Source organism: Hydra viridissima, unplaced genomic scaffold (assembly GCF_058129835.1).
Source record: "Hydra viridissima isolate aposymbiotic clone 2 unplaced genomic scaffold, HvirCarnegie_v1 scaffold_6, whole genome shotgun sequence".
Classification (NCBI taxonomy): Eukaryota; Metazoa; Cnidaria; class Hydrozoa; order Anthoathecata; family Hydridae; genus Hydra; species Hydra viridissima.
In genome coordinates this window covers 18,566,030-18,592,468 of record NW_028324305.1, presented here as the reverse complement: position 1 = coordinate 18,592,468, position 26,439 = coordinate 18,566,030, and the positions used below count along the sequence as shown (strand labels likewise).

General features: G+C 27.6%; 1 protein-coding gene across 2 annotated transcripts; it reads left to right on the top strand.

Moving 5' to 3' along the window:
• The first annotated feature begins 612 nt into the window (after positions 1-612).
• On the top strand, positions 613-26,327 carry LOC149887363 (integrator complex subunit 1-like). 2 transcript variants are annotated; one of them, XM_090090993.1, is made up of 44 exons: positions 613-721; positions 1,236-1,325; positions 4,777-4,821; positions 6,330-6,449; positions 6,615-6,731; positions 6,812-7,008; positions 7,714-7,854; positions 9,267-9,457; positions 9,612-9,804; positions 9,896-10,041; positions 10,129-10,270; positions 10,446-10,483; positions 10,824-10,968; positions 12,334-12,436; positions 12,648-12,768; positions 12,964-13,041; positions 13,180-13,334; positions 13,643-13,739; positions 13,855-13,946; positions 14,250-14,310; positions 14,684-14,753; positions 14,855-15,109; positions 15,380-15,862; positions 16,023-16,277; positions 17,742-18,000; positions 18,330-18,476; positions 18,849-19,041; positions 19,122-19,642; positions 20,619-20,729; positions 20,823-21,081; positions 21,208-21,316; positions 21,416-21,518; positions 21,642-21,666; positions 22,565-22,666; positions 22,743-22,863; positions 22,954-23,087; positions 23,242-23,386; positions 23,609-23,662; positions 23,753-23,880; positions 24,711-24,886; positions 25,084-25,154; positions 25,391-25,482; positions 25,765-25,874; positions 26,170-26,327. In XM_090090993.1, exons 2-44 carry the CDS (start codon positions 1,277-1,279, stop codon positions 26,280-26,282), a joined length of 6,267 nt encoding a protein of 2,088 aa, XP_089947119.1. In that variant the 5' UTR covers positions 613-721; positions 1,236-1,276; the 3' UTR covers positions 26,283-26,327. The 2 variants fall into 2 exon arrangements, with proteins under 2 accessions (XP_089947119.1, XP_089947117.1); XM_090090991.1 differs by lacking the exon at positions 613-721 and having other exon boundaries at positions 1,188-1,325.
• Positions 26,328-26,439: the final 112 nt, after the last annotated feature.

Genomic DNA, 26,439 nt, shown 5'->3' with positions numbered 1-26,439 from the left:
TACCAAATTTGTTGATATAATAGTCGATATATATTGTTGATATCTCTAACAAAATTAAAACATGTTATCTTTGTTAAATTTTAGGAATTTAAAAAAAAATCAACAATTGACCCCGGTCAACAAAGTCACCCCGGCGACCAAAGTTACCCCGGTTGACGGTACCATTTTGAATACTTTTTTAACGGGCAAACTTTTTTAACGCCGTAAGGCGTTAAAAAAGTTGTAATTATTTTGCGCATGCGCAGATTTCACATTTAATAAACTTTTTTAACGATTAACTTTTTTAACGCAACACCACAGCCTGTCACTGACAGGCTCAGGACTGTTTAAACATTAATTCCAAACCGAACCAAATTGAGATAAGGCAGTCTATTGTCTATTATCCTGAAACTCATAATTATACGACTAATAAATACACGATAGTGATAATTTTCATTTCTTAATAGTAAACTCAAGCTTATAATACCAAGTAAAATTAAATTAGGAAAATTGCTGCAAACTTAGTAATCTAAATTTTTTTTAATTCATTTAATGTAATTTGCTGTCTCCCTGCCATGATAAACTTTGCTGGTGAAAAGAGTATGGAACTAATTATGAATAAAAATAACTATAATTTGTTTTTCCTATGTAAAACTGTAGGAATATAACTAATGTTAAACCAGCGTTAGATCCCTGAGCATAAGGATTTAGCTGCTGACTTTAGAAATCAAGAAAATAACAGGTAAAGACTGAATGACAAGTGACTTTGAACTGATCATCAACTTAAAAGAAAAAACGTGTCAACAGATCCAGCATTTCAATGTTAAAAAAAAAAAAAGATTATTATATAAAATACAAATGATAAAAAATTTCTGTTGCTGACTAGTATTGTTATCCATCATTCAGGTTGAGCACTTCAGTGAATTATTCATAATAAACATGAAAAAGTTCTTTAAAGTCTATTTTAACATACTAACATACATACACACACATACATACATACATACATACATACATACATACATACATACATACATACATACATACATACATACATACATACATACATACATACATACATACATACATATACTTAAATACATTCATATATACATACATATACATAAACATACATAAATTTATGTGTGTTTTTGTGTATGTTGTGTTTATAAACTTAAACACTTGACATGTGCATGTCAAGTGTTAAAGTATTTTTATTTAGTTTTATACATTGAATTTCTTACATATTTTTTTAGAATTTTAATAGGCAATAAAGTTAAGTGAGGCTAAATAATATATGGAGAAACAAAGAGCAAACCCTGGCCCAAAGCCTCGACTGAAAAGAAGTAGGTTTATATGCTATATGCACACTTAGATATTCATTGTATATACTTATATGTGTATACATACATACATACATACATACATACATACATACATACATACATACATACATACATACATACATACATACATACATATATACATACATACATACATATATAAGTGTATACAACGTTGTATAAACTTATGTATGTATATATATATATATATATATATATATATATATATATATATATATATATATATATATATATATATATATATATATATATGCATAAGTACTGTTGTATATAAATTGCCAAACAATGTTATTATTTCATAATCAAGAAATTTTAACTAGTGTTCGGCACAAATTCAAATAGTTTGATCAAATATGCGTCAAATGTTTGAAATGGCCAAATTCAAATCTTCCTATTTTGAATTTAAATCAAATTCAAATCTTTCCAAGATTTGATGTATATTTGAACGTTATTTAACTTATTTCATTTATTAATTTTAGTTATCTGAATCTATAAATTTTATTCATATTGCAGCATTTGTTACTATTTCTCACACATTACAGCTTCTTTTATTCTTTTTAATCCAACCAAGACTTCAAGCACTGGCAAGCTTGAATGGTATCTGCAGAGAGAAGATTTCTTTTGTCAGTAATAAGATTTTTTCCTAATGAGAAGAGCCTTTCTGATGATACAGATGTAGCAGGAATGGCCAGGTAATCTCTGGCCATTCTGGATAGGTTTGGATATTTGTCAGATCGAGATTTCCACCAAAGTATTATGTTGCTATTATTGCCGCCATCTATCTTACTTGTATCATTACAATAGTTTTCAAACTCATTACATGGGTTTGATGAAACACGCGATTTGAACGGGGTATATTTTGAAACGTTTTGAATGCTTGTAGCAGTTGTACCATTGCTTGGGGCATAATTGATTTGATATTCACAATTGACTGTGTCCATAATCTTTGTATACGACTCGCTGTTTGCGCCCTTATCATTTTTGTAATATTCAATACCAAATCTTGAGTCCAGGACAGTGCAGATAGTAAAGCAGTCACTAGTCAAATTATAATATTTTGACATTTTTGCGAGCGCTGCAACTGTAGAGCGGTGTAGATTATCTTCAGGGTTGGTTTTTGTGGTCATCCATTCAGTAATGTGATCCAAAAGAATATTGAAGAGAGGAACCACCAAAGACAATGTGGAATATGAATCACCACTAATGAGCTGGGTAAATTCCTTGAATGGTTCAAGATACAAAACAATTGTTTCAAACCTGTTCCAAACATCTGCTGAAATTGATAGACAACAGTCTGGATTGTTTGCAGTTGAGTCAAAATCGCAAAAATACGCAATGAAACCAACTTTTAATTCCATTGCTCGTTTAAGCATATCAGCTGTTGAGTTCCATCTTGTAGGGACATCAAGTATTGGTTTTAAGGTGCAATTTGATTGCTGGAAACCTTTGAACCTAGAATATGATTGAGGACTGGATCGGATTTTTTTAATTCCTGTTCTAAGTTTTACAAGATCATCTTTCAAAACATCCAAACCTGCTTGCGCGCCCAAATTCAGCACATGAGCAAAACACCAGATATGCTCAAAGGTGGTTTTAATTTCGTACTTGGAATTTAAAATATCCATAAATGAATTATTATTGGAAGCATTATCTAAGGTAATGCCCATTCCTTTGCTTGTAAGACCGAATTCAATCAAAACTGACAAGAATGCATTAGATAAATTTGAACCTGAATGGGAATCAGGCAAGGATTTGAAATCAAGAGTTTTGGCATGAAGGTTCTAGTCTTTGTCAATGTAATGAGCCGTTATGCCCATAAAAGCAATGTTGTTGGGTGATGTCCAGCAGTCAGTGGTGAATGAAACCTTTGAGTCAAGATTCAAAAAAAGGGTCTTTAGCAATTGTTTTTTGGTGTTGTAAGTGTCCATTATCTGGCTTTTTAATTGGCGCGCACTAATGATTGACAAATTTGGTTTCAGTAGAGTGAGTAGTTTACGAAAGTGGCTGGACTCTACCTCATTAAATGATTGATCATTCTTGACAATCCAGCTAACTAAGTATTCATTGAATAGATCTGGAGAATAAACGATTGGTGTCATTATCATGTCATCTAAACGTCGTTGCTTTGGTTCTCTGTCCCCAAGTAATTTGCTTTTGTGTTGAGAATTTAAATGGTTCATTAGATTTGTTGTCCCACCTTTATTGTAAGCATACTTGTTCTTGTGCTTTGGACAATGCTGGCATATGGCCTTGGTTTTGTCATGCTCATCAACTGTGAAATGATCCCATACAATTGATTGTGAACGTTTGGTGGTTTTTGTAACAGAAAAAGATTCGGGTTCTGGATTATCCGACATAATTAGGAATGTAATATATATTTCTGAAATAGATACATTTCAAGGTTGTTTACAAATAGTAAATATACTAATATTAAGTAAACACCTAATGAAAATGATTAAAATAATAATGGTTTAAATAATAAAAATAATATTAATAATAATGATAACAATAATAATAATTATATATAAGTCACTTGTCTTTATAAATACAATAGCTACATAAACAAAGTTAGACAGTTACAAACAGTTAAAACTGATAAAACGTAAAAGTAAACAATGACATATAGCAACTATTATAATGAAAAATAATTAATGAAAATAAGAATAACGAATATTAAAATAAATTTGAATTTGAATACACGACGGAAAATACAAACAATAGACAAACATACAAGACAATATACAAAAACGCACAGAAAATTAATAAAATTAAAAAAAAAAATTCTTTGCTTTCAAGCAAGCCATTATTATATTTTTTTATTATTTTCTTTTTTCGAATGATTGTTTCTTTCAATGAATGTTTTTCGATTCGTTATTGTTTTACTTTTTCCATTTTTATTGTGGTTAAATTGTATTTGCAATTTTTTCTTTTGATTTTTACATATATTTTTTTCTACGTTTTTTCTTTTAATCTTGTACTTTGTTTACATTTCTTTTCTTTTTTTCTTTCTCTATGCTCTTTACTTTCTCTTTAATATTAACAAACTTTAATTAAAAACTCTTTTTTTTTTTTTTTTTTCCGTTATTGAAAGGCGACCGCCATTCCGGAAACCACTGCAAAGACCCCGGAATAAAGTGATATATATGTTTGCGGGCCTGTAAAATTTGGCGTTTTTTTTTCAAACGCAAAAATTGAGAACAAAGTGAACATTTGAAAATCAAATCCAAATCCTCCAGATATTTGTCAAATCAAATTCAAATCTATCCCCTCAAAGAACAGTTCAAATTCAAATCTTTAAAGGTTTGACGTATATTTGATTTTGCCGAACACTAATTTTAACAAACCTAATTTTTTAAAAGCCTTTATAAATTTTTATGCTTCTTTTATTATTAACTATTTTGATGAAATTGTAAGTTTATGAAATTTATTTTAGCTTTGCCTCTACCAGGTGATATGATTGCACTAGGGAAGATACCAGGTCAGTTGCTAGAACATTGGTGTTTTACTGTTTATTTTTACTTGTGAGTTTATGTTTAATTTATTTTAACCATAAAAGGTTTAATAGCTAGGGGTTTTTTTGCTGACATACTTTTTAGTCAGCAACTTTAACCTTATTTGATTGTTTGTCTTCACCAAAATTTGCTTGTATATGCATTTTTTATTTCTTCTGTTAATCCAATATTTTTACTTTAAATGATAAATCACTTATTCAGGAGCAAAAATCATCAGAAATTAGCTGTAATTGTTTACTCTGCTGGCATTTACCATAAACTTCCCACTAAGTTGGATCTGTTTCTAAGAAGTTCATTGAAATTTCAAGTAAACTCAAGAAGTTCTTCAAAGTTCAAGAAAAAGTTCTTGTTGATTTAAGAAAAGTTGATATTATTTTGTTTAAGGCATCTTTTGTGTTGCATTTGCTTTGTATCTTTCAAAACTTTTTGTCAAAAAATGCAAGAGCAACTTTTAGGGTTGTTACTATTTATCTTAAGGAAAAGAGCAACCAGTTCTTCAATCAAGGAATATTAACGACAAAGATGTCTTGAGTACAGCTGTAGAGAGATTCTTGTTTATTGTCTTGTATTTCTGAATATCTTTTAATAGTTAAAAGTCTATAATTTGAGTCTGTATTTCAAGTGGACCCTGTTATCTAGAAGCATATCTAAGGTGTGACACCATATACTCTGGGTGTACATGATGGAGGCACAAAGTCATAAGCAATACTTTTTTATACTTTAAAAATGAAATAGTTTCAAAACAATCAATTGATTGATTACAAATGAAGACATCAGTAGAAAATTTAGCGATGACACATTTTTCTCATTTTGAGAAAATCAGTTTTTAAAGTTTAAACTGTTCCGTTATACCCTTGAGTTCAGTTACATTTTATCCTCTTACATAAGCCTGGGATAATTTAAAAAGCATATGAAATAAAACATGCTTGTTTGAAAAACATTATCAACTCAAAACTTTATAAAATTTGATAATTTATATTCAGTATTTTAACTTTTCAGTCCTAATTTTTCTTTGATTTTTTATTTCATATTTTAAAAATATCTTAAATTTCATATTTCTTTTTGATTGCTTTGATTGATTTATGAACTGTTTAATTTCTAAAATTTGATTTTTTTAACATGAGAATGGTTTGGCCTCATGGTACTAAGTATAATTTTAACATAGTATTTGTACTTGACTTTATATATGCCTTGTGTTTTTACATTTTAATCAATAATAGAAAAGTTTTTTTTAAAAAAAAAATTTACTTAACACTTGAAAACAATCATGAAAGAATATCTCAGTCAATCACAATTTTGTCCTGGATTTAGCCTAACTTAGTTGATAAGCTTATTATAACAGGAATGCAAGTGTACCATATTAATTGTTTTAACTTAATTTAAATTTTTCAAATCCATGTTCACTATTAATCATAGCAATAATGAGTTTTTTTCTAAATATCTTATTAAAAATCTTTAAAATATTATTATTCAGGAACTAAAATTCGCCCAGAATCAGATGCTGGTAAACATTTGCAAGGTCAACCAAGAAAATCAAGTTTAGCAACTGCTGCACAAAAGCGAAAAGAAATAATCTCACCACCAGTTCATCCAGGTTGGTATCCGTTATTAAGATTATTTTTAAAATTCAAACATTTATTGCCTAATACTTTATCTAAATTAATTTATCACTTTTGTTTCCACACTTCTTCTGCATGTATTTATGCAATTTGTTAGCATGATTATGTTAGCATATTTATGCATAACATCATGTATTTAGTTACAACTACAAAGCAACTGCGCACCTTCTCACCTTCATTTAACAGAAGTAAAGAAAGTGGAAGTTCTCTAAAATTACTTGACTCTGAATATGTGCTTCCTGTTAAGCTTATAGAATGTAAGTTTACTCTTTTTTTGCAAAATAAAATGAGTTCTTTATACTTCAAGTGATTTTTACTTCCTTTATTTGTACTAAAGCACAAGCTGTGGATTTAGAAGATGAAGTTTTACTAGCTCATGCAAATCAAGATATAGATAGAATTGAAGGTTTACTGTGCAATGCATTGAAACAGCTTAAAGTCAATAGAATGAAACCTGATCCAATGCTGTATCTTACTCTTATTCACCTAGCAAAAATAGAACCAATTTTTTTTCAATCAAAAGCAGTTGTAGAGGTAATAATTGTGCAAGATTACGTTTGTTTTTAAAAGTAAACTTTTTAAAAATGACTTATTTGACAGTTTTTCTGTACAATCATGAATGGAAAAAACAAAATAAAAAAAGTTAAAATACGTTTTAAGAAGTCAATGTAACACATTTAAAAGTTATTTTCCATTAAATAAAAAAATTGCCATTTATCTTAACATGTGAGAACAACAACTATAATGGTCTAAGTTTGTTCATTTCAGAAATTTCTTAATGTTGCACTTACAAATTCCTCCAGTTCTCATCATTTTTCTTTTTTAACAGTTGCACTGGTTTTTTAAAGATTATGTCTTTTCTGTTGTTCACACAGTTGCTGAAAGCCATGTTGTAATTTAATATAATTGAAAGATAACTAATAACAATAATAACTAATTTAGCATAATGGTTTTTTAGAGGTTTGAAAAATGAATATACTAGAGGAGGTTGGAAACTGCATGCTTCACATATTTTTGGTTTATTTTTCCTTGTGGATGTTTTCATTCATTCTATACGTAGCTTTTTTTGAATTTTTCCTTTCTTAACTTTTATGGCGGCTGTCTGATTTCTTAAAGAGCACAGGTGCAAAATATAGCAGCAAAAAAATTAAGTATGGATAAGTTTCAAAATTCATTCAAAAATCTGATTTAGGAAAAATGTTTTACTTGGCCTTAACAAATATAAATTTTGTATTACAGTTCTTACTTGCGCTTTTGAGAAAAGAAAATACTGGGACAGTGACAAAAACCAAGTCTAACAGCCTTCTCTGCATTATGGCTTGCAATATCTTGTTCCATGCATTTAGTAATGAAAGTTCTTGGCCGCAATCCTTTTTAAAGGTAAGTTTGTTTCTGTTTTTTTTTTCAATCTTTAAGGTAAATCTTTCACAGAATAATCATGGTTCGTAAAAATCAAGATTAATGTTTATGGCTATTTCCATAAACATTAGGAGGTATGAAAGTTCACATACGATAGCAGCTGTGCAAAATTTTGAAATATTTTGATTTTGTCTGAGAGAGTTGTTCAGTTTTCAACATTTTGATGAATAACACCCCTAAAAATAACTGTAGTCTGAGTTAAAAAATCATTTCTCCACCAAGTGTTGTAGGTAGTAGAAATAAAGCAAGAAAAATCTAAAGTTACCATCCACTGACAGTTTTATAATTATTCATAGTTTGCTCTATAATTATTTCTAAATTGCTTTAAATTTAAAAATGATAAAATATTTAAAGTTTACCCTCCCTTTCCCTCTTTTTTGTTACATTCAAAATTTGAAAAATTGTTTCATCAGATTAACCAATGCCTAATGCATAGTTTAAATGACTAACTTTTTTCAATGTAAAGTGCAAAAAGAAATTGATTGTGATTTTATTAGTTTTCTAAACAAATTTTTGTACTTTCTATGTTTACAAAAATGTAAAGAAGAACTTGCAACATTTAATATTGAAAAGCATATAAACTTGGATTTTAACAATAAAAGGTTGCAAGAGGAGTCTGTGATAACTGCTCAAAGCTGCTCAAAAAATAGCATGAAGTTGACACCAAAATTTACTGCCTGAGCTTTTTAATTGTGATTTAAGTCATATAAGACCACTTACTGGAATTTCTCTAAACTTTGAATGTTTGATTTGCCAGATTTGAAAGCTAACGTTCAATGAAAAGCATCCAATCAAAGAAAAACAAAAAAAAACAAGTGATAAATGTTCATTATCATCAATCTCGAGAGCCTCATTCATGCATCAAACTGAAAAAAGATGCACTATATGTCTAAAAGAAAAAATATCCTTGTTGAAACTTGCTAATTAAATGTGTTTTTCATTGACATTTTAAAAATTGAACATCTCTCTTTTTCATCATTATCCTACCATCATACCTCATACCATCATATATTCATACCTCCAAAGGCTTTTCTTAGGAGTTGTCATAAGCATTAACCTTGTAACTTTGTAAACTTTTTTGCATCTTAAATGTTTGAGTAAAGTTGTAAATTGGTTACAAAAGATACAAAAAATGAGTGTAGTTTATAAATATGCCAAAGATTTAAGTGCCAAAAAAAAACCTTGTATGTATCAAAACTGTTAAACTTGTTGTAATTCTGATGGTTTGAAACGTAAAAGAAATACCTTCTGACCCTTAACAAAATTTCATAAAAATAAAAATAAGTGATGTTGTATTTTTTGCATCTGAATTAGAACTCTACTGCTGTCTAAGTTTATCAATTAAATTGAATTTTTTTTTTTGATTTTCTAAGGTCTATGTTGAAGATGCTTTAGGTGATCGTTCCTGGGTTGATAATGAAAACAATACTGACTTTGTGGCAAATATCATATCAGTATTTGGTACTCAGCCTCTACCCAAACAAGCAAAAACTGAAGAGGAGAGACTTTTGGTGGAAGCTGGAATATTCCTTGAAGCAGATGATTCAGCAAGTGCTGTGAATAGGTAAAGACTTTTTTTTTATTAATATTTCGATATATTAGGTATGTTAGGTTAGTTATTATGGTTAATAAATGTTAAGAACTGGAAAAGAACAAATTTTTCTCAGCTGTAAAAACCATATTTGAAGCAGTATATTTTTAATCTAATTGATTTTTAGATATATTACACAAAAAGATGAGCAAGCAATTATGAATTACATTATTGATATTGTTAAGGAACAGCTTAACAAACGGCAAGTTGTTGACAGTGTTTCACGGAACTTATTACGTTTCCTTGTAACTGTCTGCGGTTATGTTGATGTCAGGTTATTGGCTTCACAAAAAATTGAAACATGGATACAAAACCCTAAAGTATTTTTATTGAATCCTATAAAAATTTCTTTTTTTATAATGTAACTAGTTATAGTTATTAAAATTGTTATTTGGTTTAAATTATTTTTAGTTGACAAGACCTGCTCAAGACTTGCTAATGTCAGTAGCTTTGAACTGTAATACACATTCAGTAAGTGATGTAGATGTTATTGGAAATCTCATTCGCATGCGTTTGAAGCAGAAACCCCTTGTTAATCATTACATTCAATGCATAAAGTATGTTAAATTTTTATTCCACAACAAACATAACATCCTCTACCAATTGTATAACCTTAAAAAGAATTTATTCCCTTTTTTTTTTAGAAAATTGTTGGAACAGCATCCTGACAATTTAGGAACTGTTTTGAAGCATATTGTTTACAATGAGCTCAGTCAACAGCGAAACCCAAATAACATGAGTCTTCTGGCTGTTATTTTCTCTTCTGAACCAGAAAAATCTGCTCAGGTATTTAAAAAACTTGGTTTAAACAAATCCCTTAAGTTGCAGATCTAATAATTGCACATTATTAACATAAAATGATAAGGGCTGTTATGCACATCAAACATAGATATTTTGAAATTAAATATCATTTTTGTTAATTTTCTAAATGTATATTAACTGACTTATTGTCTGATTTTAGCATTTATCAGCTGTTTTTCTTGAACTCTTATGCAACAGGTAAATTATTGTATTTGAAGGATGGATCTTTTTTATGCAATCAATATTTTTTCTTTTAAAAAAAAAAAAGTTAAAACCTGAACACATTCATCTACTAGAAAATCTGAATTCTAAATACATATGTAGTTATTTGGCTTTATATATATTTTTTTAAGAGCTGATAGTTTTTTAGCTTTGTCGACCTTGAACAAAAAAAGAAAATAAAACAAGGTTTTGATGATTATCCAGTTTTTCAAGTTAACAAGGCTGTTTCTTTTAAAGCTAAAATTTCCTCATAAAAATTAATTTAGGCATTTTAGAACTTAAACTTTACATAAAAAATTTGAGCTGAATTATTTAGAGAAGACTTTATACGACCCATCAGAGCATTGCTGAGAGAGATAGTTCGCATGCTAAAGTATGAAATGAATATGGTTGAATTTTGTCGTGGTTTGATGCAGGAAAGATGTGATGTTAGCTTTTCTGATTTGGATCAAGTTTATAAGGTAAAAATTGGTGTCTTCTCAAGAACAGTATGGTGACTGTACTAAAAAGTAGTTTAAACATTAAAAATATAACTTGGTTATGTTTAAAGTAATTAGCAAAATTTGGTTGTAACATTTTCACATTTACAATCCTATAATATAACGTACTTTTGTCCTAATATAAACAAAATACTTTTTATTCCTTTAATTTAAACTTTGAAACCTTTAAAGAAAAAAAATCAATTCATAAAAATAAGTTGATTACTGCATTTGGTTATTTTTATGTCAATTTACTCTTTTACAATGATGAAATTTAAACCCTTCAATTTTTCATTTTTGTATTTTCACATGTTACAAGGAGTAAGCACAGGAAAGTTTCAGAATTTCAAAATTGAGGTTTTCTTTATTAGTTGATTACAAAACCAATAATGCAACAAAAAATAAGTGATGTTTTTGTAAAATTCAAGTATTACAAACTGATCGCTGTAAAAGGATTTGAAGCAAAAAGTGTTTCAATGTGAATAAACTTGTTACTTTGCATTTCTTAACTCAATGGTGTCACAACCTTTGCAAACTAACTTTGATTCTCTATCATTCTATAGATAATCATAAAACCTTCATATTGTACAATTTACATTTAAGTTTTTTTTTACTAAACAATCTTCAGAATTAAATATACTTCTGTTAAGGCCCTTTTCCTGAGAATAAATAAATCTTAATCACTTTGGTTGCACACTCTGTACACTGACTACTTCTTATCCTTAGTGAAGATGGCTCTGCTTCAGTACTTTTCTGCAGACTGATTCTTCTTGTAACATGGTTTTAGGTTATGAAATTATAACACCAAAGTGTAACAGTAATAAATTAAAATGCAAAAGGCTTATATAATTTGATAAAAAGTTGCATAATACAATGTAATAAAGCTTATATAATTGGATAAAAGGTTTCATAAAACAATATAATATTTGATCTCTCAGTGTATGAATCCAAGAAAACATTTAAATTGTTAAGGAAAAATGGGCTGCATCAGTAAAAGACAGTATCAAGATAAGTAATGATAATGACTAATGTCTGGTGAATCAGCTAACAAATTTCATGAATCCATCATCATACTACCAATATGAATCTACCATAATAATTATACGATAAATATTTTCCCTAAAGTTATTGTCACTTTTCATTTGTTCTACATGTTCAAAATTTTTTGAAATAATTTTCTTTTTATGTGAAGCCTAAAGCAAATTGAAAAAAATTTAATATTAAATTTTGTAATAAAAAAGATCATCTTTGTATTTAACTTCTTTTTATGACTATTGAGTTTCTTATTTGTTTTGTAAAATTAGTAAAGAAAATGAAAGTTTTTTTGAAGATTTTCTTTTTGTTTAGGATAGAATGTTTTCATCTGTTATCGATCTTATTTGCCTGGGATGCTTTTTAAGTATTTCTCCACAAATCAAGGAATTGTCAAATGCTCATCATGATAACAAAGGTGAGACCAGTTAAAGATGCTTAAGTTAGAATGAGTATTACATTTGAAAGATCTTTCAAAATTCAAACTATAACTTGCTTTTTTTCTGTGTTCTGTAATTTAACAAATTTTCCTTCTTTTTTTTTTTTTTTTTTTTGAAGGGTTATTTTTAGTTGAAGAAAGAAATTTATCATAAAAGTCTTTTTTCTTGTTCTTATGATTTAATATTTAGATTTTTCAAATTTGAATACTTTCCAAAAGCAGTTATCAATAATTCAACGAGATGCAATATGGTTTTTTCATACTAAGGTATTGCCGATCTATCGATGCAATGAAAAGGAATTTGTTTTAGGGTAAAATTATACTTTTTCCTTTTTCTTTTTTTTAAGTTTTGTATTTAGCTTTTTTTTTATATAAATTTGGTTTATTTGAGTTTAATAAGAATTAAAAGATTGTAAATTTAATCTATTTCCTATTTAAAACAGTCTAACTTAAATTTATGTTAATTTATTTAATTTGTTACATATTCTACTAAGCACATTTTACAGGTTACGTCATATTTTGTTCCTTGATCCTGCTGAACAGTACTGCACTAAAGATAACTGGCCACCTGAGTCAGATCGGCAGTAAGTGATATTATTATCATTAGGACAATCACAAGAGTATTTTTTTGAGAGTTAGCTTAGACTTTTCCTACTTTGTTATGTTAATCATTTAAAGAAAATCAAAAAAAAAAACCTATACTATTACATAAATGAATTTAGATCTTTTTTACAATTGGTTCAAGATATACCTATAATGGAAGATGGTTTGTTACGACTTCATCTAATTGGCCTTGCTGATGATCTTCCTGTCAATTGTGCTGCCACACTTGACATTATTGAAAAGGTGGTACTCAGAGCTGCTAAATTAAAGTCTGGTAAATAGCAGATTTAATACTTTTGTGTTTCTTTGCTATTTTCCTGGTAGCTTTTTAATTTCCCTGCTTGCTGTAAATTTATGTATATGATAATATGTATGTATATATGTATGTATGTATGTATGTATGTATGTATGTATGTATGTATGTATGTATGTATGTATGTATGTATGTATGTATGTATGTATGTATGTATGTATGTATGTACGTATGTATGTATGTGCATATAAATAAATAGCATTATAACTTTTTTGTTACTATTAATGTATAGCTACACAATTAAAAATTTGTTTTATTTAAATATTTAGGAAACTGTGGACTAGTTATTGAGCGAACTGAAGTTATTCAAATGCTTCTAAGTTTATCAGCTTATACTCACCCAAAAGACATCACTCTTCCTGTTGGGTAATTACTCAGTTTTTTTTGTTTTTTTGTTGTAAAATGTTCTATTGCTCCTCACTGTTGTTGTTAGATTATATAATACTCCAAAAATCTTTGTAGCTAGCAAATCTTTTTTTAGATATATTCCTCCAACTCTAGCAATTAGTAATTTGTATTGGAAAGCATGGTGGGTGTTGCTGGTGCTTGTTGCTACAAACCCTTCAACAATAGGTTTTTATTTTTTATTTATAAAAAAAACCTTTAACAATAGGTTTTTATTTTTTGTTAATAAAAAAACTTTTTCTTAATCTACTTAATTTATTTAACTTTATTCAATCTATTGGACCTAGATTTTCTTTTTAATAAACAGTTTAGCTTTTAAAATTTGATTGCTTTTTTCCTGCACCATGCCACTGTAAACTCTTAAAGTTTGAGGAACTTGGATTTTTTTTTATGCTTCCAACAACAGACCTTTTTAGTCTGGTACCACAATGTATATTTCTGGTAAAAAATTTGAATCAAAATACTATTTAGGTGCCCGTGTTTGGGAAGAATACCCTACAGCTAGATGTATGATGGAAATGATCATTACAGGGTTTGTTTTTAAACTAACTTGCTTCTTAAATGAACTATTATTCAATTTATAAATTAAATATTTTTATTTTTAATGTCATCATTCTATTTCACATAGGATTGCTTTTATCTTTTTGTTTGATTTTTATCTAATGAAGATAAAAGTCATTTATTTGAATAACTAAATGAGACAATTATATACATAATGATAAACTATGTGACTGTTGTATTACTAGATCTAATAGTGTGTGAGTCACAGGTAATGCATTCATGAAAATAGAAATTTTAGATATATTAATACAATAATTGTTCTTGTCTAATAATTTGATTAAAGTAAAAAAAAGACTCTTTTTTGATTTTTTTTTTTTTTTTTTTTTTTTTTTTTTTCTTTGCAGTGCATATTCTTTTCCTCCACTTGCAGTTAAAGGATTCTCCCCAGATGAAATACAGGCTAATGAGCTTCAGGTATTTTAAGAATATTATAGAAAATAAGATACCTTTTGTGTTTAAATTTAATGAGAATTGAATTTAATTAAATTTAATGAGAAATTTTAAAAAACTCTCAGGTTTCTCGCGCTGAAAAAGATGATATTGTTGAATTTGAAAGTCATTTAGCTGCTGCAACAAGCGGTGCTGTTATAACTGAAAGTACAAGTTTATTAATTAGCCAGCTAATAAGTCTGGATCCTTGTGGACTTCCCCGACAACCACCAGTCAACATTATTGAAAAGTTAAAGCACCTCAACAAAAGTCTACAGTTAAACGAGTTACTTTGCCAGAGTCGATTTCCCGATTTTCTACTTGCTATTATTCAAGCTCAAGTATTTTTACTTATTTTTTGCTGCTCTACTTTTTTTCTACCACTTAAATCAACAATATTAATTTTGTGTGTACACCTCTGCATGAAGTTGTAAATGATCATTATTTTGAATGACATGAGTTTTCACTATTGCCTCATTCTTACTTAACATTTTACATTTTGTTTCAAAACCTTGTTACTTAATGTAGTAAAATTGTATAATTTATTTGCTTTTGTACTTATAATTGACATGTATCAGATTGGTCTTAATGCATTAAAGCTTTTTTTGAAGGGCACCTCAAAAGCCATGCCATGGTTAGCGGATCTTGTTCAATCGAGTGAATCTTCATTAAATACTCTTCCTGTTCAATGCTTGTGCGAGTTTCTTCTTATGAAGCATACTTTGAACATAAAAAGCAAACAGATCAAACCAAAAGTTGCTTCTAGATTGCAAGATCTGCTTATCGGAAACGAAGCAACTTCCAAATCCTCAAAGGAACTTGTGAAATACTTTGTCAGTCGCTGGTCATCATCTGATATGGTGGATCGGGATATTTCTGTTGATGGTTTACAATCAATTCTTTTGTTACAGAAATGCAGCAGGTTAAGCATTGGAAGTGAAGAACAAATGGAAATAGATGAAATAAAAATGGAAAAAAAAGCTAATAAAATGATGATCATAAAAGATGATACATACGGATGGCTTCATGAGAAATTAACTGCACTCCCTTATTTTGAAGATCTTTTGCCTTACTTAATGAAATCCCTTCAAAAGGTCAGCCCTCATAAATTTCTTTATTTAGATTTAACAATAAAATGTTCATGTTCTGTTTTAATAACCATAACACAAGTTTTTCAAAAACAGATGCTTAGTTTTATTGCATATCGTCCTGCTTATTTCTTCCTAATCTTTTATTTTTATTTTTTTTATCCAGTCTTTGCGAGTAGAAGTGGTAATATCACGCTTGGAAGCTTACATTGCCTTTCTGATTCGATACAGTTTTAATCAAACCTCTGAAATGTTTCATATGTTTGTAAAAGATTTGTCACACTTGATAATCAAGCGTAAAACAATAATCAATAAACTTTTAGGCAGAGGAGATGATATGAGTTCTGAAATGCTTAAAGTGTTTCTCCATTATTTCCAGTCATCTTTAGTCAAAAGTGATACTTCTTTCACTAATGCAAAGGTGAACTTTTCTTATAAATATTTTCTTTTCTTTTTTTTTTTGTTGAATAATAAATTGTGAAATAAGTGTCGATATTATTTTATTTACAATTAAGATTTAATAAGTTAAATTCCACTAAAAAGATATCTGTTTATTATTCTCTTAAAAAGATTACTTTGAGTTCCTTTTAATTCTGAATCAGGAAACACCACAGTTGAGTTTAGAAAATATTTTTTTGCCCTGATTTAACAATTTCCTATTACATACTGGTTTTCTATTCAAATTTGACACCAGGTTGTATGAATCAGGTTTTCTATATGAGCTGGTCACTTATCAATTTGATTCATAAAAGAAGAAGTGTAGAGGTGTTAGAATAATGTGCAGCATGTTTTGAAATTTCCTTTTAAATATAAATTTGTTTTAGTCATTTAAATTTTTTATGAATATAAAAGCTTAGGACTCAAGTGATTTAATATTCAAATTTTAAAAAAATTCAAAAAGTGGAGTTAATTGATTTGGCTTTTGAACACCTCAACTTATACAAAACTGAGTGACCTTCATTGAATAACAAGTAGTTTAAAATTATAAGGCGCATAATTTCTTTTAAAAATTTTAAGCAGTTTTTTAAAATGTCCTGGTCTTCTATATAAATGTTTTAGCATCTTGATACATATAACTTTTGTTTGTAAACTATTTCTTTATTTTCACAAAAAAATTAAATAACTGTATCATGAGATGAAACAATCTTGCTCAAATCTATCACAACATAAACCATGTTACAAAACTGCTCAAATCTATCACAACATAAACCACATATTATTTACAATTACATGATTCTATAGCATTACAGAGTTTTCACTATTAGTTTTTCCCATTACAGTATAAATTCTTTATGACAGTAACCCTGACATATTTAAGCCTTGTGAATTGGTAAAGTATCATATTGTAATATACAATCATGATTTGGATGAAGTTTATCAGTTTCGGACTTTAAAAGTAAAAACTTGCATTTATCTTGTCACCATAGTCTACAAAATAAGTGGAAGCACTCATCTATGTAAAGTAGCTGACCATAATGAATTTTTAAATAGCTGACCATAATGAGTTTTTTTTAGCTGTTTTCAATCAATTAGGGTTGTTTTAAAATTTTTTTAAATATTTTCAAACAGTTTACTATACAAATTTTTTAATTGTTAATAATTTCATTTTAATTTCTTCCTTTAAAATAATGATCTATTTCTCTCTGCAGTAACTGCTATGCTTTCATGGTAATATACTTTTGCTTCACACATGGTTTTACTTTTAGGTCAAGTATTATAATCTTCATTGTAAAATCTGAACTTCTTAAGGACTTTTTTATGAAGGTTTTATTTAAGAAGTTCATAAAAAATTCATGTTTTATAGTTTACATTTAATTTATGTAGTAAACTTAGTTTTCTTTTATTTCTTTAGAAAGACATTGTGTTTTATTTCATTTTACTTTAGCAACCAGATGAGCTTGTTTTAGTAACTTGGGATACTAACAGTGCTAATGCTAACAACTCCATGATAGTGTTTGTGGAAGCCATTCAGGCTGTGATTTTTATATTGGCAAAGAAGCCAGAGAACAGTAATTTAGAATGTTATAAATTTGTTATGGATCTACTCTGCTCAGAAAATGTGAAATTTTCACAAAACAATGTATTTAATGGTTTCCTGTGTGATGCTTTGATTAAGTCAAGCAACCCATACCTTGTAAAAAAAGGTAAAAAAAAATAAAAACTGTTTGAGCAGTTTTAAACTTTTGAAAATTTATTATATATATATATATATATATATATATATATATATATATATATATATATATATATATATATATATATATATATATATATATAATTTATGAGAAAGTTTTCAAGACTAAATAAGCTTTTTGGTTGTTTGTTTTTGTTGTTGTTTTTTCTGTTATTGTTTTGATTTTAAAGTTTTCTAGCAAACTTGGAGCATTTTTTCTTCAAATGAAAGTTGAGTTTATCAAACTCAAATGGAACTTTTTTACTACTGCAAAATTTTTTGTGACATTTTTCTTTTTAGCTTTGAAATTAATGACTTTAAATGAGATATTGGCATTAACAACCATCTCAGGGCTACCATTGGAAAGTATTAGTATGGTATTAGATGCACTAGATGATTATTGCCAAGTTGATGCTAAAGATGTTCAAAAATTAGTTAAACAAAATGGTAAATTTTGTGTTCAGTTTTTGCAATTATTAAGGAATAAATCATAACTATTAAAAATTGTTACTGTTAAATAGGTCATTATTGTAAATAATTCAGAAATGAAGAATTTAGTAATACTTTTATTTTAAGAATTTAGTAATACTTAATTTTTAAGATTAGTGTTACTAGATTTTTCATTCATGAGTTATTTATTTTAGTTATTTTTGCTAAGTTAAAAACATTCTTTTACATATTTTGTAGGTTTGTTTATTTTTTTTTTTTTTTGCACATTCTTTTTTGTTTTCGCTTTCGCTCTTATGAATTGTTTTTGAAATTTTCCAGGTTTTTTTTTAATGTTGTAATGCTGATGTTTAAATGTTCATTTAATTTAAGGGTTAACAAAGTTGTGCTGTCAATGGGTAGAACTAAACTGGCAATTAGGAGTTGTTAGCGGGAAAATATTTTATGAAACGTTAGAGCAATTGTATAAAAATAACTCTATTATGTCTATTGATGATATTGCAAGCAATCTTAGCAATTGTAAACTGCTATTGAAAACAAAAGAAAAAGTAGCTGATTTTGTAAGGTTGTGATTTCTTTTCTATAAAAGTAAAATGCAATGTGTTTTTTGTGGTTGTTATTACTCTTTTGTTTTTATTTTTTTAGCTTTTTTGAATTCAATCACCAAAATGTTAAAGAATGTCTAGAGCAGTTTTTTATTGGTTGCTCTGGGAAAAATATCTTTTATAATTTGAAAAAAAATCTTGCTTTGAGCAGTGTTCAAAAGAAAAATGAAAGATTGCCAGAGATGGTTCTCTCATCTCTGAATGAATTGATGGTAAATGAAAAGTTTCTGGAAGGTTTCTGTGCATCAAATCAATCTGCGTTGCTACTAAAGCTGCTTGTGCTTCACTTTCATCACAGTGAAGTATTCTTAGCTCTTCTAAAATCTCTGGTATTGAGTTCTGCACAAAAAACCAAGTCTTTAAAAATAGTTTTTGATGGTTTATGTAGAAAGTTTTCTTTAACAGAAGACAAAGCAAAAGTTCCTCAAAAAATTACAAAAGTTTTGGGAGATTTTATACGGTCAGGGAGTAAAGCAACAATAAATTGTATGCATTTTGTTCTTATGGAGATTAAAAGGATTGATGATATTACAGAAGTATCCAGAGATCAGTGGGTTTCAGGTTGACTTTTATCTTTTTAAACCTATTAGAACATGCATTTTATTGTTTTCTTTTTATGCATAGTATGCGAAAAAATTATTCATACCCCTCGCAAAATACTAAATTTTATTTTCATACTCTAATGTGTTTATTCTTTACTGCTATAAATAAAAAGAATATGTGTAAACATGAAAGTAAAGAATAATTCTGTGTTGATAGTTAATTATGGTAAATTGTTATGATTGGTTATATTTAGTATATAACATTAAATGTGCAATTTTATATACAACATAAGTATTCCTTACCTATTGATTTATTTAGTGCTGTAAGTTTATTTTTTGATTACATTTGATGGTAATTTTTTTTTTTTTTTCTTATATCTACACCGCAGGAGTGAAATTTTAAATATTTTAATAATTACTTCTTTTGTTTTGTTTCAAAAAGTTTTACAAAATGTCTAAGACCTTCGAAATTAGTGTTGAGTTACAGCAAGTGATTGTTAATGATCATGAAAGTAGCTTAGAGTATAGAAAAATTACTGAAAAGTTTAGTAAAAGCCAAAAATAAAAAAAGATCCAAAAAACCTTGAAATGCTGCTTTCTTTGTAACAAAAGTATATGAGAATTCCGACCAATTGATAAGATAATATTGAAAGGGATAAAAGGAAAAAGAAAATCTTTCAGAACCATTGTTAGAAAAAAGTTTTTATGGTTGAAATAAAGTTTTAAGATTGAAAAAATGCTCATTGTTTCAAAAAAAAAAAAAGAGAGTTGGATTTAACTTTGGTTGTGATCATCAGTTGTATATTATGATCAGTTTTGTTCTGATAATTTCAAGTGTCCAAGCACTTAGCCTGAATTTATAATGTTCTGTTAAAAAATTATTTTGTAATTCTACTTTTCCTTACTGTTGTTTTTTAAACTGGTGTTGTATTTACTGCTTCTATATTTGTTGCTTTAAAAGTTTACACTTCATTTTAAAATTATTTGACTTAAAGTTGGAAGGTTGATTTCAAGTTGTTTCGAGTTGATGTTTGAAATATTTATACAAGTGTTATGTGCTGGTGCAACAAACTCTCAAGCAAGAAGATTGTGCATTGATATATTAAGTATGTTCTTATATTTTAATTTTCAGAGGTATTTTTAAGGTTAAACTCTTAAAAGAATTTTTACACTTTAAAATAACTTGACTTTTGTTTCAGTTGAGTTAATGAATGTAGTTGAACAAAAGTTTGTTGGAATTATAGTCAGCTTTCTTGATCTACTTGATCCAGAGATTTTATGTCTTAACCCTTTACTGCAGCGTCAACTTATTTTCAAGTACTCAAATGGGGTGACCACCTTACCTTCTGTGTTAAAAGCCAAATCATATTTAATTTCTTTGTTGACACATCAAGCCCAAAATTCAACATTAGAAGACTGTTTTAACTGGATACTTGATGCTGCTTCAGATGTCAAAGGGTTTGTCTGTTTGATAATATTTTCTTTTATGCTCTGAGTTTAGGTTTTATTAGTTTTGTATCAATTTACCATTGTAAATCTAAGTTTTTTTGCATTTTTCTTTGTAATGGAAAAACTTTAATTTAGATTAAATGCAAAACAATGCTTAGATGTAATTGGCCTAATGATTGAGAACCCAAGATTGTGGTATGGAGGTGAAAGTAAAGAAGCAAAAGAACTTTCTGGAAAACTGAATGTAATTTAACTTTCATTTATATCAAATTCTTATTATCAAAAAAAGAAATATTTACAGCATATAACACTTTTTAAGACTAATATTTTTAACTCTTAATAGGAATCTGGTGACCACTTGAACCTAACCCTAACAATTCCACAAGTTTATCGATTTATACAAGTTATCCTCTGTGAAGCAAATAATCAGTTAACTGAAGGAACAGGTTTTCATGTTATTTTTAAGTTACTTTTACATCATTATAAAGAGTTTTCTACTCTCTGTTCATTTTTTATTGACTGCCTAAAATATTTCTTTATCAATTTTTCAATAAAATTTTTCTATTTAGAGTCTGAAGATTTAGAGTTGCTGAGGTAAAAATAATCACTCTTTTATTTAGGTTCAAATTATTATATATTTGAATCCATGTAAAACATTTTAATTACTTTCATATTTTATTATGTTGTATCAAGTTGTAAAGTAACATAAAACTTTTTCTGTCCTTATTAACTATCACCAGTACTCAAGCTGTGGTAGGATGGGGTGGGATCCCATTCCATCCTCTTTTCAAAAACTGTAAACCACCCCATCACATATTTAGTGTTTAAAGAGATGCAGTACAGGGTTGGATCTTATTTTGACATTTTCTTTTTTTAATTAAAATCTCATTTACTTATTTGGAATAATCAAAATGTAAAAAAAAAAGTTTTTTTTACATAGAGCTACTTATGTTGTTTTTGAAAAATTAAAATATATATACACACATATTTATATATATATATAATTTTAGATACATCCATATATACATATATATTTACATGCATACACACAGCATAAAAATATATGTATATAAGTATACATATATGTAAGTTTGTGTGTATGTTTATATAGGTACTCTTGTAGGTACTCTTCAGACAATAATTTTTCTAATATATCAGCATCATTGCAGTTGTATAGCTTCATTCACAATATAGTTGAGTGAAATGGTTGATGGTTTGCATTTCTTAAGGGAACCATTCTTAAGGGAGCCATTTGATGGCTCCCTTAAGAATGGCTCCTTAACACTTTCAACTGGGTTTCACCTGTCTTTTTCTGTTCTTTAAGTTGTTTTTATTTTATAAAGAAAAATGAAGCTAAAATTTTTTACTTTTATTTTTTTTATTTAGAAATAAACCAACAGAATTTTTTTTTTTTTTTTTGAAGTAAAAAATTTGTTTTCAGATATTGCATACATTTAAAAATATATTAATATAAATTTTTTTCTTATTCTAGGCAAGTTAAAATTCAGTCTCGCTTACCCTTATTGTTCAATTTGGTAGGTAAGCAAACAAAGATTTTCAAGAAAGCTATCCAACTGACTCGACAAGTCAAAAGGTATTTTTGTTAATTTGAAGTTAGTGCACTTTGTAAAGTTTTTACATTTCACTTTATGTTGTTGTATTACTTCAAGATTTCCACCTTCCATTTTGATGATGTTTTTAAAGTTGGTGTATATGCACAATCCTCTATTGCTACCAGATTTGTCACATGATTTTACTGATGTTTCTCAACTGCAACAACAAAAAACTGTGGTGAATATTTTTTCTTTTTTTTTTACCTTCACCATTTTTTATTTCTATGGAATGAAAGTATGTTTTTTCTTTTTTTTCTACAATTTTTAGGTTGATAAACTCATTCATCGTTTGATTCTATCAATAGCTGAACCTGATGGATCTTCATCTTGGGAAGAAAAGTTTCAAAGTGTATCTGCAATTATAAGGAGGATTGCCTACAATCACCCTCATTTGTACTCCAGGTTTTTTGATTTATATTCTTGTGTTTTACTAAACTTTTTAAAAAATTTTTAATTATTGATTATTAAAAATTTAAAACATATTTAAATTTATTTATTTTATAAAGATATCATGATATTTAGGATTGGTTTATTTAATAAATATAATTTATTTCAGGCAACTGCCACTTATTTTATCACTGCTACAGGGTAAAAGTCGTGCATCACCTGCAACATTTCGAATTACTCAAAGTTTTCGTTTATTCATGCATGTCTTAAATTTATGTGATTTGCTTCGACCGCATATTTTCATGCAAAATGAAGTATCAATTTACTTATTTTTGAAAATAATGCTTTCTATAATATATTGTTTTAATATACTATAATATACTATTTTAATATGCTACAATATATTATTTTTTTACAGCAAGATATCTTTGCAGTTATTTTTATTTTTACTTTTTATTTAAATGTTATTTTTTTGTTGTTATTGTTATTTTCTTATCGTTCAAAGTTGACTAGATGCCTATCATATTTATCTGTAGCTATCCCAAACAACAATGGAGCTTCTTGTTGATGTTTTCTTACAGCTTATCCAGGTATGAAGTTAAAGTTTTTATTCTTCGTTTTTGTATTTTTTTGTTTTGTTTTAAAAAGAATGTATGAACACTTTGTTTGCATGACTCTAGTCTCCTTGTCTCAATCCTGATCAATGTGCAGTTGTGGTCAGTAAATTAGTTGAACTAGTTAATGGATATATATCTTCTGGAAATTCAGATGCTGCTAAAGTGCTGTCACAACATGAGTTTATTTTCATGTAAGTTTAGAAAAGATAAAGTTATCAGTCAATAGGAAAATCAATCATTTCTTTTTCTCAAGCAATACAAACCCTGAAAAGTGCATAAATGATAAACAAAATTCTCTCTAATCTATCTTTTGGCAAATAATACTAGAAGCCTCACTTGTTCAGAAAATCTAAAAATTAAAATTGAGTTGTAAGGGTTTATTTCTAAAAATTGATTTTGAATTCATTCAAATTTTATCAAAAACATTCATATGTTGAGACTTAATTTTCAAAATAATTATTTTGCTGTCAGTTAGATCAACCAAAATATTCAAATGCATTTAAAAATAATTATTAGTTCAACTTTAAACTAAACTTTTGTTAAAAAAAAGAAGCAAGTTTTGAATAAATAATTTCACATTTTAATTGGAAATTTGTATTAGTAAATTTATATTACAAATATTTTTAAGACATTGGTATGAAAGAGTTTTGTAATTTTTTACAATAAACTACTGAATATATATATATATATATATATATATATATATATATATATATATATATATATATATATATATCTGTGATAAAGTTCAATTGAACTAAAAGCCAATTTTTAGAAAAAAGTCCTATGAACCTGATTTTATTTTTTGGAGCTATGCTTCTAGTTCTATATGGCAAAAGATAAACTTTAGAGAGTTTTATCTATATCATTCATGAATTTCTCAGGTTGTGAATAATATTTCAAAATGTTACTTTGGCTGGATTTTGGAGTTTTTTATTTTATTCATTTTTTCATATGCTTTTCTAAAATTGCAACTACCTTTATCTTGCATGTTACAAGTTGCTTGTAAAATTTTGCTTAGGGATTTAATGTACAGCTTCCCCAGCATGCAAAGCTTAACTGCTATATGTACATTTATAAAAACAAAAGATAATTCTGTTGGTGCCACTTTATGTGCTTCATCAGCTGTAGCACTAGATAAAAGTCAACTCAGTTCATTAAAAACTAGATTTGTTACATTTCATCGTCATCAAAAAGGTGAATTGTCTTTCTAAATTCTTTCTTAATTAGTAGATATTTTTAATTTTGCGAGATTTCTATTTTAACAAGTTGTTTAAAAAAATTCTATATAGAAAATAGTTGATAGTATTTTAAATGATGTTGTTCATTTATTTTTAGTGAAATAAAAAATTTTCAAACTTCTTAAGTAAATTAATATTTTGAGTTTTTTCCAGAGTTACTAGAGGTAATTCATGATTTGGATGAGAATTCAAAGAGAAGAGTTGATATCTTGGAGTATTTCTTGGTATAGCTTTATAAGTTTATTTTGTAAGCATTCCTCTGAATTATGCTCTGAACCAGATATTTTCTAGCAATTTCTCCTTAAAACCCTGCTCTGTACTAAGTATTTTCTTAATATTCATTTACATATTATATGTATTTTTTTATATTTATACTTTATCTATGTAATAGCAGTTTATAAAAAGTTGTTAAGACATTTGAACTTAAAGTAGCAAGCATATTAATTTACCCTTTTTTTAGGCTGAGTTAGCTTCATTAACAACCTCTCAGTCTCAGGAAATCAGAAACGAGTCTCATTTATTGCTATTAAGGCATTGTGTGCATAAGCCATGGTATGTGATTTATCTTTATTTGTGACTTTAATGATGTTTGGGAATGTTGTCTTAAAATCTTTTAGCCATATTTTGGTTTTTTATATTGCTTCAGAGTTGTAATTTTCAAGTACACATTTAAAATTTAAAAAAATGAATGTAATGTCAATCAACTAAGAATCTTGTAAAGTTTGTCAATTATTTTTGGTAAGTAATAATGTATATTAAACAATTGGATTTTGGACAAAGCACACTTTGTGTCAAGTTTAAAGATTCTAACTTTTTCTAATCCTTTTTTTTTAGTCAAGCAACCAGTTTGATAAATGTTTACTTGGAATGTTTGGAGTCAGATGACCCAGATATTGTTTCATCAGCAAGCATGCATGTGCCACAGTTTCTTCTATTTGTTGATGGTATGAACATCTGCTTTTTTTTTTTTTTTTTTTTTTTTCCAATATCACTTAAACTTCAAATTTCATTTTAGCTTTTAATTCATGTTTTTGTCTCATTTGTTGAATTTGTTATTCTCATTGCGTAATTTTTCTCTTTATTTTTTTTTTCTGTTAAATTTAATTTAACTTTCAAAACTTTTCTTTAGTAATTTTTTCATTTTGTGTTTATAATTTTTATTTATAAACAGACTAAACGATATATTTAACTTATTTACAAATGGTAGGATTTGTTTCATTTCTAAAATTATGCTTTTAGTAAACTGTGGAAAGTTGTTGAAACGATTGTTTGATATATCGACAAAACATTGCTCATTAAATGACACGCATTTGTTAAAGACAGTCGCAAATTTGAATATTGACTTTATGTAAAGAGTTTTGTAAAGAATTTTAAGTGAAATATATTTATCATTTTTACTTGAGTTTCTTTTTTTTTTTTTTTTTTTTTTATTTTAGCCATAATTTTGCCATTACAACACATGCAAATTTTAACTGAAATGCTCACTCCACGGAATGTTAAAAGCATTTT